Source organism: Haemorhous mexicanus, unplaced genomic scaffold, assembly GCF_027477595.1.
Source record: "Haemorhous mexicanus isolate bHaeMex1 unplaced genomic scaffold, bHaeMex1.pri scaffold_183_ctg1, whole genome shotgun sequence".
NCBI lineage: Eukaryota > Metazoa > Chordata > Aves > Passeriformes > Fringillidae > Haemorhous > Haemorhous mexicanus.
Window position 1 is genome coordinate 23,643 of NW_026776015.1, and position 12,114 is coordinate 35,756.

At 54.6% G+C, this 12,114-nt stretch overlaps 1 protein-coding gene across 1 annotated transcript; it reads left to right on the forward strand.

Annotated features, from left to right (window-relative positions):
• Positions 1 to 553: 553 nt before the first annotated feature.
• Positions 554 to 10,637, forward strand: LOC132322870 (claudin-7-like). The gene is made up of 5 exons (XM_059837604.1): positions 554 to 783; positions 5,351 to 5,515; positions 9,137 to 9,239; positions 10,171 to 10,339; positions 10,632 to 10,637. Exons 1-5 carry the CDS (start codon positions 561 to 563, stop codon positions 10,635 to 10,637), a joined length of 666 nt encoding a protein of 221 aa, XP_059693587.1. The 5' UTR covers positions 554 to 560.
• The last annotated feature ends 1,477 nt before the right edge of the window (positions 10,638 to 12,114 follow it).

Sequence of the window (12,114 nt, forward strand, 5' to 3'; positions counted from 1 at the left end):
GGGAGCCAATAGGGTACCAATAGCAATCAATAACTGATCAATAACCGATCAATACTGATCGATAACCCCCGCAGGTCCGGCGATGGCGCACGGGGGGCTGCAGGCGCTGGGGCTGGGATCCATAGGGGGTCTATAGGGTACCTATAGGGTATCAGTGGGAGCCAATAGGGTACCAATACCAATCAATACCGATCAATAACTGATCAATAACCGATCGATACTGATCGATAACCCCCGCAGGTCCGGCGATGGCGCACGGGGGGCTGCAGGCGCTGGGGCTGGGATCCATAGGGGGTCTATAGGGTGTCTATAGGCTATCAATGGGAGCCAATAGGGTACCAATACCAATCAATAACCGATCAATAACCGATCGATACTGATCGATAACCCCCGCAGGTCCGGCGATGGCGCACGGGGGGCTGCAGGCGCTGGGGCTGGGATCCATAGGGGGTCTATAGGGTGTCTATAGGCTATCAATGGGAGCCAATAGGGTACCAATACCAATCAATAACCGATCAATAACCGATCGATACTGATCGATAACCCCCGCAGGTCCGGCGATGGCGCACGGGGGGCTGCAGGCGCTGGGGCTGGCGCTGGCCGGGGCCGGCTGGCTGGCGCTGCTGGCGGCCACGGCGCTGCCGCAGTGGGAGGTGTCGACGTTCGCGGGTGACAACATCATCACGGCGCTGGTGACAATGAAGGGACTCTGGATGAGCTGCGTCAGCACCAGCACGGGCCAGCTGCAGTGCAAGAGCTACGAGTCCGTGCTGGCCCTGCCAGGTGACACTGGGGACACTGGGGTGTGACAGTGACACCCCTGGGGTCAGGGCTCTGGGGACATTGGGGACATTGGGGACAATGAAGGGACTCTGGATGAGCTGCATCAGCACCAGCACGGGCCAGCTGCAGTGCAAGAGCTACGAGTCCGTGCTGGCCCTGCCAGGTGACACTGGGGACACTGGGGACACCGGGCTGTGACAGTGACACCCCTGGGGTCAGGGCTCTGGGGACATTGGGGACATTGGGGACAATGAGGGGACTCTGGATGAGCTGCGTCAGCACCAGCACGGGCCAGCTGCAGTGCAAGAGCTACGAGTCCGTGCTGGCCCTGCCAGGTGACACTGGGGACACTGGGGACACCGGGGTGTGACAGTGACACCCCTGGGGTCGGGGCTCTGGGGACATTGGGGACATTGGGGACAATGAGGGGACTCTGGATGAGCTGCGTCAGCACCAGCACGGGCCAGCTGCAGTGCAAGAGCTACGAGTCCGTGCTGGCCCTGCCAGGTGACACTGGGGACACTGGGGACACCGGGGTGTGACAGTGACACCCCTGGGGTCAGGGCTCTGGGGACATTGGGGACATTGGGGACAATGAAGGGACTCTGGATGAGCTGCGTCAGCACCAGCACGGGCCAGCTGCAGTGCAAGAGCTACGAGTCCGTGCTGGCCCTGCCAGGTGACACTGGGGACACTGGGGACACCGCGGTGTGACAGTGACACCCCTGGGGTCAGGGCTCTGGGGACATTGGGGACATTGGGGACACTGGGGACTCTGGATGAGCTGCGTCAGCACCAGCACGGGCCAGCTGCAGTGCAAGAGCTACGAGTCCGTGCTGGCCCTGCCAGGTGACACTGGGGACACCGGGGTGTGACAGTGACACCCCTGGGGTCAGGGCTCTGGGGACACTGGGGACATTGGGGACAATGAGGGGACTCTGGATGAGCTGCGTCAGCACCAGCACGGGCCAGCTGCAGTGCAAGAGCTACGAGTCCGTGCTGGCCCTGCCAGGTGACACTGGGGACACCGGGCTGTGACAGTGACACCCCTGGGGTCAGGGCCTTGGGGACATTGGGGACATTGGGGACAATGAGGGGACTCTGGATGAGCTGCGTCAGCACCAGCACGGGCCAGCTGCAGTGCAAGAGCTACGAGTCCGTGCTGGCCCTGCCAGGTGACACTGGGGACACCGGGGTGTGACAGTGACACCCCTGGGGTCAGGGCTCTGGGGACACTGGGGACATTGGTGACAATGAAGGGACTCTGGATGAGCTGCGTCAGCACCAGCACGGGCCAGCTGCAGTGCAAGAGCTACGAGTCCGTGCTGGCCCTGCCAGGTGACACTGGGGACACTGGGGACACTGGGCTGTGACAGTGACACCCCTGGGGTCAGGGCTCTGGGGACATTGGGGACATTGGGGACAATGAGGGGACTCTGGATGAGCTGCGTCAGCACCAGCACGGGCCAGCTGCAGTGCAAGAGCTACGAGTCCGTGCTGGCCCTGCCAGGTGACACTGGGGACACCGGGGACACTGGGGTGTGACAGTGACACCCCCGGGGTCAGGGCTCTGGGGACATTGGGGACATTGGGGACAATGAGGGGACTCTGGATGAGCTGCGTCAGCACCAGCACGGGCCAGCTGCAGTGCAAGAGCTACGAGTCCGTGCTGGCCCTGCCAGGTGACACTGGGGACACTGGGGACACTGGGCTGTGACAGTGACACCCCTGGGGTCAGGGCTCTGGGGACATTGGGGACATTGGGGACAATGAGGGGACTCTGGATGAGCTGCGTCAGCACCAGCACGGGCCAGCTGCAGTGCAAGAGCTACGAGTCCGTGCTGGCCCTGCCAGGTGACACTGGGGACACCGGGGTGTGACAGTGACACCCCTGGGGTCAGGGCTCTGGGGACATTGGGGACATTGGGGACAATGAGGGGACTCTGGATGAGCTGCGTCAGCACCAGCACGGGCCAGCTGCAGTGCAAGAGCTACGAGTCCGTGCTGGCCCTGCCAGGTGACACTGGGGACACCGGGGTGTGACAGTGACACCCCTGGGGTCAGGGCTCTGGGGACATTGGGGACATTGGGGACATCGAGGACATTGGTGACATTGGGGACATTTGGGACATTGAGGACTCGGTGCAGCTCCATTGGTGGGAATTGGAAAGGGGTCACTGTGTCACTGTCACTGTCACTGTCCCCATCACTGTTCCTGTCCCTTCCTTCCCCCTCCCTATCCCTGTCATTGTCCCCTCCCTGTCCCCTCCCTGTCCCTGTCCCCTCCCTGTCCCTGTCCCCGTCACTGTCCCCTCCCTGTCCCCGTCGCTGTCCCCTCCAGTCCCTGTCATTGTCCCCCCCTGTCCCTGTCCCTGTCCCTGTCCCCTCCCTGTCCCCTCCCAGTCCCTGTCCCCTCCCTGTCCCTGTCATTGTCCCCTCCCTGTCCCCTCCCTGTCCCCTCCCTGTCCCCTCCCTGTCCCTGTCCCTGTCCCCTCCCTGTCGCTGTCCCCTCCCTGTCCCCTCCCTGTCCCCTCCCGGTTTCGGGGCGTGGCCGCGGCCGAAGGTCGCCCCGGTGGCCATAAAGGCACCGCAGTGTCCCCAACCGCCACCAACTGTCACCGCATGTCACCCGGGGTCACCCTGCCCCGCCCGGGGAGGGGCGGGCAGCGCCCCGGGACCCCCAAATCCAACCCGGGACCCCCCAAATCCCCCCCGGGACCCCAAATCCACCCCGGGACCCCCAAAATCCCCCCCGGGACCCCCAAAATCCACCCCGGGACCCCCAAATCCAACCCGGGACCCCCAAATCCACCCCGAGACCCCCAAATCCTCCCCGGGACCCCCCAAATCCACCTCGGGACCCCCAAAATCCGCCCCGGGACCCCCAAATCCACCTCGGGACCCCCAAAATCCGCCCCGGGACCCCCAAATCCACCTCGGGACCCCCCAAATCCCCCCCGGGACCCCCAAATCCACCTCGGGACCCCCCAAAATCCACCCCGGGACCCCCAAATCCCCCCCGGGACCCCCAAATCCAACCCGGGACCCCCAAATCCCCCCCGGGACCCCCCAAATCCTCCCCCGGGACCCCCCAAAATCCCCCCCGGGACCCCCAAATCCACCCCGGGACCCCCCAAAATCCAACCCGGGACCCCCCAAATCCACCCCGGGACCCCCAAATCCACCTCGGGACCCCCCAAAATCCACCCCGGGACCCCCAAATCCCCCCCGGGACCCCCAAATCCAACCCGGGACCCCCAAATCCCCCCCGGGACCCCCCAAATCCTCCCCCGGGACCCCCCAAAATCCCCCCCGGGACCCCCAAATCCACCCCGGGACCCCCCAAAATCCAACCCGGGACCCCCCAAATCCACCCCGGGACCCCCAAATCCCCCCCGGGACCCCCAAAATCCCCCCCCCAAATCCCCCCAAATCCAACCCGGGACCCCCAAAATCCACCCCGGGACGCCCAAATCCAACCCGAGACCCCCCAAAATCCTCCCCGGGACCCCCAAATCCACCCCGGGACCCCCAAACTCCCCCAATCCCCCCCAAACCTCTCCAAATCCCCCCAAATCCCCCCCAAACCCCTCCAGGACCCCTCAAACCCCTCCAAATCCTCCCCAAACCCCCCCAACCCCCCCCAAATCCCCCCAGGACCCCCCGGTGACCCCCCGCTGTCCCCCCAGCCCACCTGCAGACTACGCGGGACCCCCAAATCCCCCCAAAATCCCCCCCAAACCCCCCCAAATCCCACCCCAAATCCCCCCAAACCCCTCCAGGACCCCCCAAATCCCCCCCCAAATCCCCCTCAAACCCCTCCAGGACCCCTCAAACCCCCCCCAAATCGCCCCCAGGACCCCCCCAATCCCCCCAGGACCCCCTGGTGACCCCCCGGTGTCCCCCCAGCCCACCTGCGGGCCACGCGGGACCCCCTAAACCCCCCCAAATCCCCCCAAACCCCTCCAGGACCCCTCAAACCCCTCCAAATCCCCCCATATTCCCCCCAAACCCCCCCAAATCTCCCCCAAAACCCCCCCAACCCCCCCCCAAATCCCCCCAGGACCCCCCGGTGACCCCCCGCTGTCCCCCCAGCCCACCTGCAGGCCACGTGGGACCCCCCAAACCCCCCCAAAAATCCCCCCAAACCCCCCCAATCCCCCCCCGAAACCCCCCAAAAATCCCCCCCAAACCCCTCCAGGACCCCCCAAATCCCCCCCAAACCCCTCTAGGACCCCCCCAAACCCCCCCAGGACCCCCCGGTGACCCCCCGGTGTCCCCCCAGCCCACCTGCAGGCCACGCGGGACCCCCCAAACCCCCCCAAATCCCCCCCAAATCCCCCCAAATCCCCCCAAATCCCCCCCAAACCCCCCCAGGACCCCCCCAAATCCCCCCAGGACCCCCCGGTGACCCCCCGGTGTCCCCCCAGCCCACCTGCAGGCCACGCGGGACCCCCTAAACCCCCCCCAAACCCCCCCAGATTCCCTCTAAATCCCCCCAAATCCCCCCCAATTCCCCCCAAATCCCCCTCAGGACCCCCCGGTGACCCCCCGGTGTCCCCCCCAGCCCACCTGCAGGCCACGCGGGCTCTCCTGGTGGTCTCGGGGGTCCTGGGCCCGCTGGCGCTGGGCGCGGCCGTGGCGGGGATGAAGTGCACGCGCTGCGGGGGCGACGACCCCCGCAAAAAATCCTCGGTGGCCGCGGGGGGAGGGGCTCTCTTCATCCTCTCAGGTGAGAGGGACCCCCAAAATTGGGTTGGGGACCCCCGAAAATGGGTTGGGGACCCCCGAAATTGGGTTGGGACCCCCAAAATTGGGTTGGGGACCCTCAAAAATGGGTTCAGGACCCCTAAAAATGGGTTTGGGATCCCTGAAAATCGATTGAGGACCCCAATATTGGGTTTGGGACCCCCAAGATTGGGTTTGGGTTTCCCAGAAATCGATTGGGGACCCCCTAAAATGGGTTTGGGACCCCCGAAATTGGGTTGGGGACCCTCAGAAATGGGTTCAGGACCCCTAAAAATGGGTTTGGGACCCCCAAAAAAGATTTGGGAACCCCAAGATTGGGTTGGGGACCCCGGAAATGGGTTGGGGACCCCCGAAATGGGTTGGGGACCCCCAGAAATGGGTTGGGGACCCCTGAAATGGGTTGGGGACCCCCAGAAATGGGTTGGGGACTCCCAAAATTGGGTTTGGGACCCCCGAAAATGGGTTGGGGACACCCAAAATTGGGTTTGGGACCCCCTAAAATTGGGTTGGGACCCCCAGAAATGGGTTTGGGACCCCCGAAATTGGGTTGGGGACCCTCAAAATTTGGTTTGGGAACCCCAAAATTGGGTTGGGGCCCCTAAAAATTGGGCTGGGGACCCCTAAAAATGGTTTGAGACCCCCAAAATTGGGTTTAGGTTTCCCAGAAATCGATTGGGGACCCCCAAAAATGGGTTGGGGACCCCCGAAAACGGGTTGGGGACCCCCTAAAATGGGTTCAGGACCCCCAAAAATGGTTTGGGACCCCCCAAATTGGGTTGGGGACCCCCTAAAATGGGTTCAGGACCCCTAAAATTTGGTTTGGGGACCCCTAAAAATGAGCTAGGGACCCCCAAAATTGGGTTGGGACCCCCAAAAATGGGTTGGGGACCCCCAAAATTGGGTTTGGGACCCCCAAAAATGGGTTCGGGACCCCCAAAAATGGGTTGGGGACCCCCAATAATGGCTTTGGGACCCCTGGGAACCCCCCGGGTCCCCCAAAAATGGCTCTGGGGCCCCCCAAAATCCCTATTTTTCACCCCAAATCCCCGTTTTTCACCCCAAATCCCCATTTTTCACCCCCTCCAGGCCCCGTCTGGGGATTTTTGGGGTGATTTCAGCGCATTTTGGGGTTCCCCTTCCTCTTTGCCATTTTTGGGGTCATTTCGGCGGATTTTGGGGGTTTTGGGGGCGATTTCGGAAGGTTTTGGGGTTCCTAAGCCCCATCTGGGTTTTTTTGGGATGATTTCAGCAGAATTTGGGGTTTCCCTCCCCATTTGGGATTTTTGGGGCGATTCCAGCCGATTTTGAGGTTTTTTTGGGGTGAATTCAGGGGATTTTGGGTTTTTTTTGGGGTGAATTCAGCAAATTTTGGGCTTTTTTGGGTTAATTCAGGGCATTTTGGGGTTTTTTGGGGTGATTTCAGCAAATTTTGGTTTTTTGCGGGCGAATTCAGGGGATTTTGGGTTTTTTGGGGTGAATTCAGTGAATTTTGGGTTTTTTGGGGGTGAATTCAGGGGATTTTGGGTTTTTTGGGGTGAATTCAGTGAATTTTGGGTTTTTTGGGGGTGAATTTAGGGGATTTTGGGTTTTTTGGGGGTGAATTCAGGGAATTTTGGGTTTTTTGGGGTGAATTCAGGGGATTTTTGGGTTTTTTGGGGTGAATTCAGGGAATTTTGCTTTTTTTGGGGTGAATTCAGGGGTTTTTGGGTTTTTTGGGGCGATTTCAGCAAATTTTGGGTTTTTTTTGGGGCGATTCCAGCAGATTTTGGGGTTTTTTGGGGGTGATTCCAGCCGATTTTGGGGTTTTTTGGGGCAATTCCAGCAGATTTTGGTTTTTTTGGGTGAATTCAGGGGATTTGGGGGTTTTTTTTTGATGAATTCAGGGGATTTTGGGTTTTTTTGGGGTGATTCCAGCCGATTTTGGGTTTTTTTGGGGCGAATTCAGCCGATTTTGGGTTTTTTTTTGGGGCGAAATCAGGGGATTTTGGTTTTTTTGGGGTGAATTCAGCCGATTTTGGGTTTTTTTGGGGCAATTTCAGCAAATTTTGGGTTTTTTTGGGGTGAATTTCAGCTGATTTTGGGTTTTTTAGGGCGTTTTCAGCCGATTTTGGGTTTTTTGGGGGCGAAATCAGGGGATTTTGGTTTTTTTTGGGGTGAATTCAGGGGATTTTGGGGTTTTTTTGGATGAATTCAGGGGATTTTGGGTTTTTTGGGGGTGAATTCAGCGGATTTTGGTTTTTTTGGGGCGATTCCAGCAGATTTTGGTTTTTTTGGGTGAATTCAGGGGATTTGGGGTTTTTTTTGGGGTGAATTCAGGGAATTTTGGGCTTTTTTGGGGTGAATTCAGCGGATTTGGGGTTTTTTGGGGGTGAATTCAGTGGATTTTGGGTTTTTTGGGGCAAATTCAGCGGATTTTGGTTTCTTTGGGGTGAATTCAGCGGATTTTGGGTTTTTTGGGGTGATTCCAGCCGATTTTGGGGTTTTTTGGGGCGAATTCAGGGGATTTTGGGGTTTTTTGGGTGAATTCAGGGGATTTTGGGTTTTTTGGGGGTGATTCCAGCCGATTTTGGGTTTTTTTGGGGCGAAATCAGGGGATTTTGGTTTTTTTGGGGGCGAATTCAGGGGATTTGGGGTTTTTTGGGGGTGAATTCAGGATATTTTGATCTTTTTTGGGGCAAATTCAGTGAATTTTGGTTTTTTTGGGGCGAATTCAGTGGATTTTGGGTTTTTTTTGGGGTGATTCCAGCCGATTTTGGGTTTTTTTGGGGCGAATTCAGCGGATTTTGGGGTTTTTTTGGGTGAATTCAGGGGATTTTGGGTTTTTTGGGGCGAATTCAGTGAATTTTGGGTTTTTTTGGGGGTGATTCCAGCCGATTTTGGGTTTTTTTTGGGGCAATTTCAGCAAATTTTGGGGTTTTTTGGGGTGAATTCAGGATATTTTGATCTTTTTTGGGGCGAATTCAGTGAATTTTGGTTTTTTTGGGGCGAATTCAGCTGATTTTGGGGTTTTTTGGGGCGAATTCAGCGGATTTTGGGGGTTTTTTGGATGAATTCAGGGGATTTTGGTTTTTTTTGGGGTGAATTTAGTGAATTTTGGGGTTTTTTTGGGTGAATTCAGGGGATTTTGGGTTTTTGGGGGCAATTTCAGCAAATTTTGGGGTTTTTTGGGGTGAATTCAGGATATTTTGGTCTTTTTTGGGGTGAATTCAGGATATTTTGATCTTTTTTTGGGGCAAATTCAGTGAATTTTGGTTTTTTTGGGGCGAATTCAGCGGATTTTGGGTTTTTTTTGGGGTGATTCCAGCCGATTTTGGGTTTTTTTGGGGCAAATTCAGCGGATTTTGGTGGTTTTTTGGGGTGATTCCAGCCGATTTTGGGTTTTTTTGGGGTGAATTCAGGGGATTTGGGGTTTTTTTGTGGTGAATTCAGGATATTTTGGTCTTTTTTGGGGCGAATTCAGTGAATTTTGGTTTTTTAGGGGCGAATTCAGCGGATTTTGGGGTTTTTTTGGGGTGATTCCAGCCGATTTGGGGGTTTTTTGGGTTGAATTCAGCGGATTTTGGGGGTTTTTTGGGTGAATTCAGGGGATTTTGGGGTTTTTCAGGGCTCCTGGCTCTCGTCGCCTGCTCCTGGTACGGCCACAGGATCATCACCAGCTTCTACGACGCCACCGAGTGCCCATCAACCTCAAGTGAGCAAAATTTGGGGTGAAATCCGAGGATTTTGGGGATTTTTGGGGTTTGGGGGGATTTTTGGGGCGCCGATTTGGGACAATTTTGGTGAATTTTGGGGCGATTTTTAGAGTTTTTTTTGGTGATTTTAGAGCTTTTTGTGATTTTTTAATGAATTTTTAGGGTGGGTTTGGATTTCCGGGGGGGGATTTTGGGGTAAAATCCGCCAAATTTGGGATTTTGGGGGGATTTTTGGAGTCTTGGGATATTTTGGCTTATTTTGAGCCAATTTTTTTCCTATTTTGGAATAATTTCGGGTTAAAATCGGGATTTTTTGGGTTCATTTGGGAACATTTTGAGCTTTTTTTTTTGCCATTTTGGGATATTTTGATTTAATTCCGGGATATTTTGGGTTGGTCGGGTCAGGATTTTGGCTATTTTGGGTGATTTTGGGTGAATTTCCGGCTATTTGGGGTTATTTTGAGCAGGTTTTTTTGCAATTTTTGGCTATTTTGGGTTATTTTAATGGGTTTTTTGCTATTTTGGGATAATTTTTTGCGGATTTCGGCCGTTTCTGACCCAAATTTCCCTCTCCAGGTTCGAGTTCGGCTCGGCGCTGCTCTGGGCTGGGCGGGGCCGGGTTTTGGGTGAATTTCGGGCTATTTTGGGTTAAATTTTGGCTATTTTGGGTTATTTCGATCGGGTTTTTTGCTATTTTGGGATAATTTTTTGCGGATTTCGGCCGTTTCTGACCCAAATTTCCCTCTCCAGGTTCGAGTTCGGCTCGGCGCTGCTCTGGGCTGGGCGGGGCCGGGTTTTGGGTTAACTTCGGGCTATTTTGGGTTAAATTTTGGGCTATTTTGGGTTAATTTTTGGCTATTTTGGGCTATTTCCATCGGGTTTTTTGCTATTTAAAGATAATTTTTTGCGGATTTCGGCCGTTTCTGACCCAAATTTCCCTCTCCAGGTTCGAGTTCGGCTCGGCGCTCTTCCTGGGCTGGGCGGGCTCGGCGCTGGCGCTGCTCGGGGGGTCCCTCCTGGCCTCGTCCTGCTGCAGCCGCGGGGGGGGAGGGGCGGCCAAGCGGGGCTACCCCCGCGCCAAGACCCCCCCCCAAGGGCCCCCCCAGCTCCCGCGAGTACGTCTGAGGGACCCCCGACCCCATCCGGGCCCTGCCCCCCACTCAGGGACCTCCCCTCCCCCCCTTTTTGGGGGCTTTCCCCCTAAATTTTGCCATTTTCCCCCCCAAATTTTTGGATATTTTTCCCCTTTTCCGCTCAAATTTTGGTCATTTTTCCTCTCTCTCCCCAAATTTCATCATTTTCCCCCCCTTTTCCCCCAAAATTTGGCAATTTTTTCTGCCTTTCTCCCCCAAATTTTTGGGTATTTTTTCCTCTTTTCCCACAAATTTTGGTCATTTTTCCTCCTAGCCCTAAATGTTGGTCATTTTTCCCCTTTCTCCCCCAAATTTTGGTCATTTTTCCCCTTTCTCCCCTAAATTTTGGTCATTTTTTTCCCCTTTTCCACCAAATTTGGCAATTTTTTCCCCCTTCCCCCCCAAAATTTTGGTCATTTTCCCCCTTTTAACCCAAAATTTGGCAATTTTTCCCCCTTTCTCCCCAAAATTTTGGTCATTTTTCCCCTTTCTCCCCAAATTTTGGGATTTTTTTCCTCATTCCCCCCAAATTTTCGGGTATTTTTTCCTCTTTCCTTCTCAAATTTTGGTCATTTTTCCCCTTTCTCCCCAAAATTTTGGTCATTTTTTTCCCCTTTTCCCCAAAAATTTGGCAATTTTTCCCCCTTTCTCCCCAAAGTTTTGGTCATTTTTTCCCCTTTTCCCCCAAATTTTGGTCATTTTTCCTCTCTCCCCCAAATTCTCGGGTGTTTTTCCCCTCTTTACCCCCCAAATTTCATCATTTTTCCCCATTTTCCCCCAAAATTTGGCAATTTTTTCTGCCTTTCTCCCCGAATTTTTGGGTATTTTTTCCTCTTTTCCCACAAATTTTGGTCATTTTTCCTCCTAGCCCTAAATGTTGGTCATTTTTCCCCTTTCTCCCCAAAATTTTGGTCATTTTCCCCCTTTTTTTCCCAAAATTTGGCAATTTTTTCCCCTTTCCCCCCCAAAATTTTGGTAACTTTCCCCCTTTTTACCCAAAATTTGGCAATTTTTTCCCCTTTCTCCCCCAAAATTTTGGTCATTTTTCCTCTCCCACCCCCAAACTTTGGGATTTTTTTCCCCTTTCCCCCCAAATTTTTGGGTATTTTCCCTCTTTCCCTCTCAAATTTTGGTCATTTTTCCCCTTTCTCCCCCAAATTTTGGTCATTTTTTTTCCCCTTCTCCCCAAAATTTTGGTCATTTTTTCCCCTTTCCCCCCCAAAATTTTGGTCATTTTCCCCCTTTTTACCCAAAATTTGGCAATTTTTTCCCCTTTCTCCCCAAAATTTTGGTCATTTTTCCTCTCCCACCCCCCAAACTTTGGGATTTTTTTCCCCTTTCCCCCAAATTTTCAGGTATTTTCCCTCTTTCCCTCTCAAATTTTGGTCATTTTTCCCCTTTCTCCCCAAAATTTTGGTCATTTTTTCCCCTTTTCCCCGAAATTTGGCAATTTTTTCCCCCCTTTCTCCCCAAAATTTTGGTCATTTTTCCTCTCCCACCCCCAAATTTTGGGATTTTTTCCCCAAATTTTTGGGTATTTTTTCCCCTTTTCCCCAAATTTTGGTCATTTTTCCTCTCTCCCCCCAAATTCTCGGGTGTTTTTTTCCCCTCTTTACCCCCAAATTTCATCATTTTTCCCCCCTTTTCCCCAAAATTTGGCAATTTTTTTCACCTTTCTCCCCAAATTTTTGGGTATTTTTTCCTCTTTTCCCGCAAATTTTGGTCATTTTTTCCTCCTAGCCCCCAAAATTTGGTCT

Excerpts from the sequence above, each read along its gene's own strand:
- LOC132322870 (XM_059837604.1), top strand. The coding sequence starts at position 561 with ATGGCGCACGGGGGGCTGCAGGCGCTGGGGCTGGCGCTGGCCGGGGCC. Across the intron at positions 784-5,350 it reads GTCCGTGCTGGCCCTGCCAG|CCCACCTGCAGGCCACGCGG; the intron begins GTGACACTGGGG and ends TGTCCCCCCCAG. Across the intron at positions 5,516-9,136 it reads GGCTCTCTTCATCCTCTCAG|GGCTCCTGGCTCTCGTCGCC; the intron begins GTGAGAGGGACC and ends GGGGTTTTTCAG.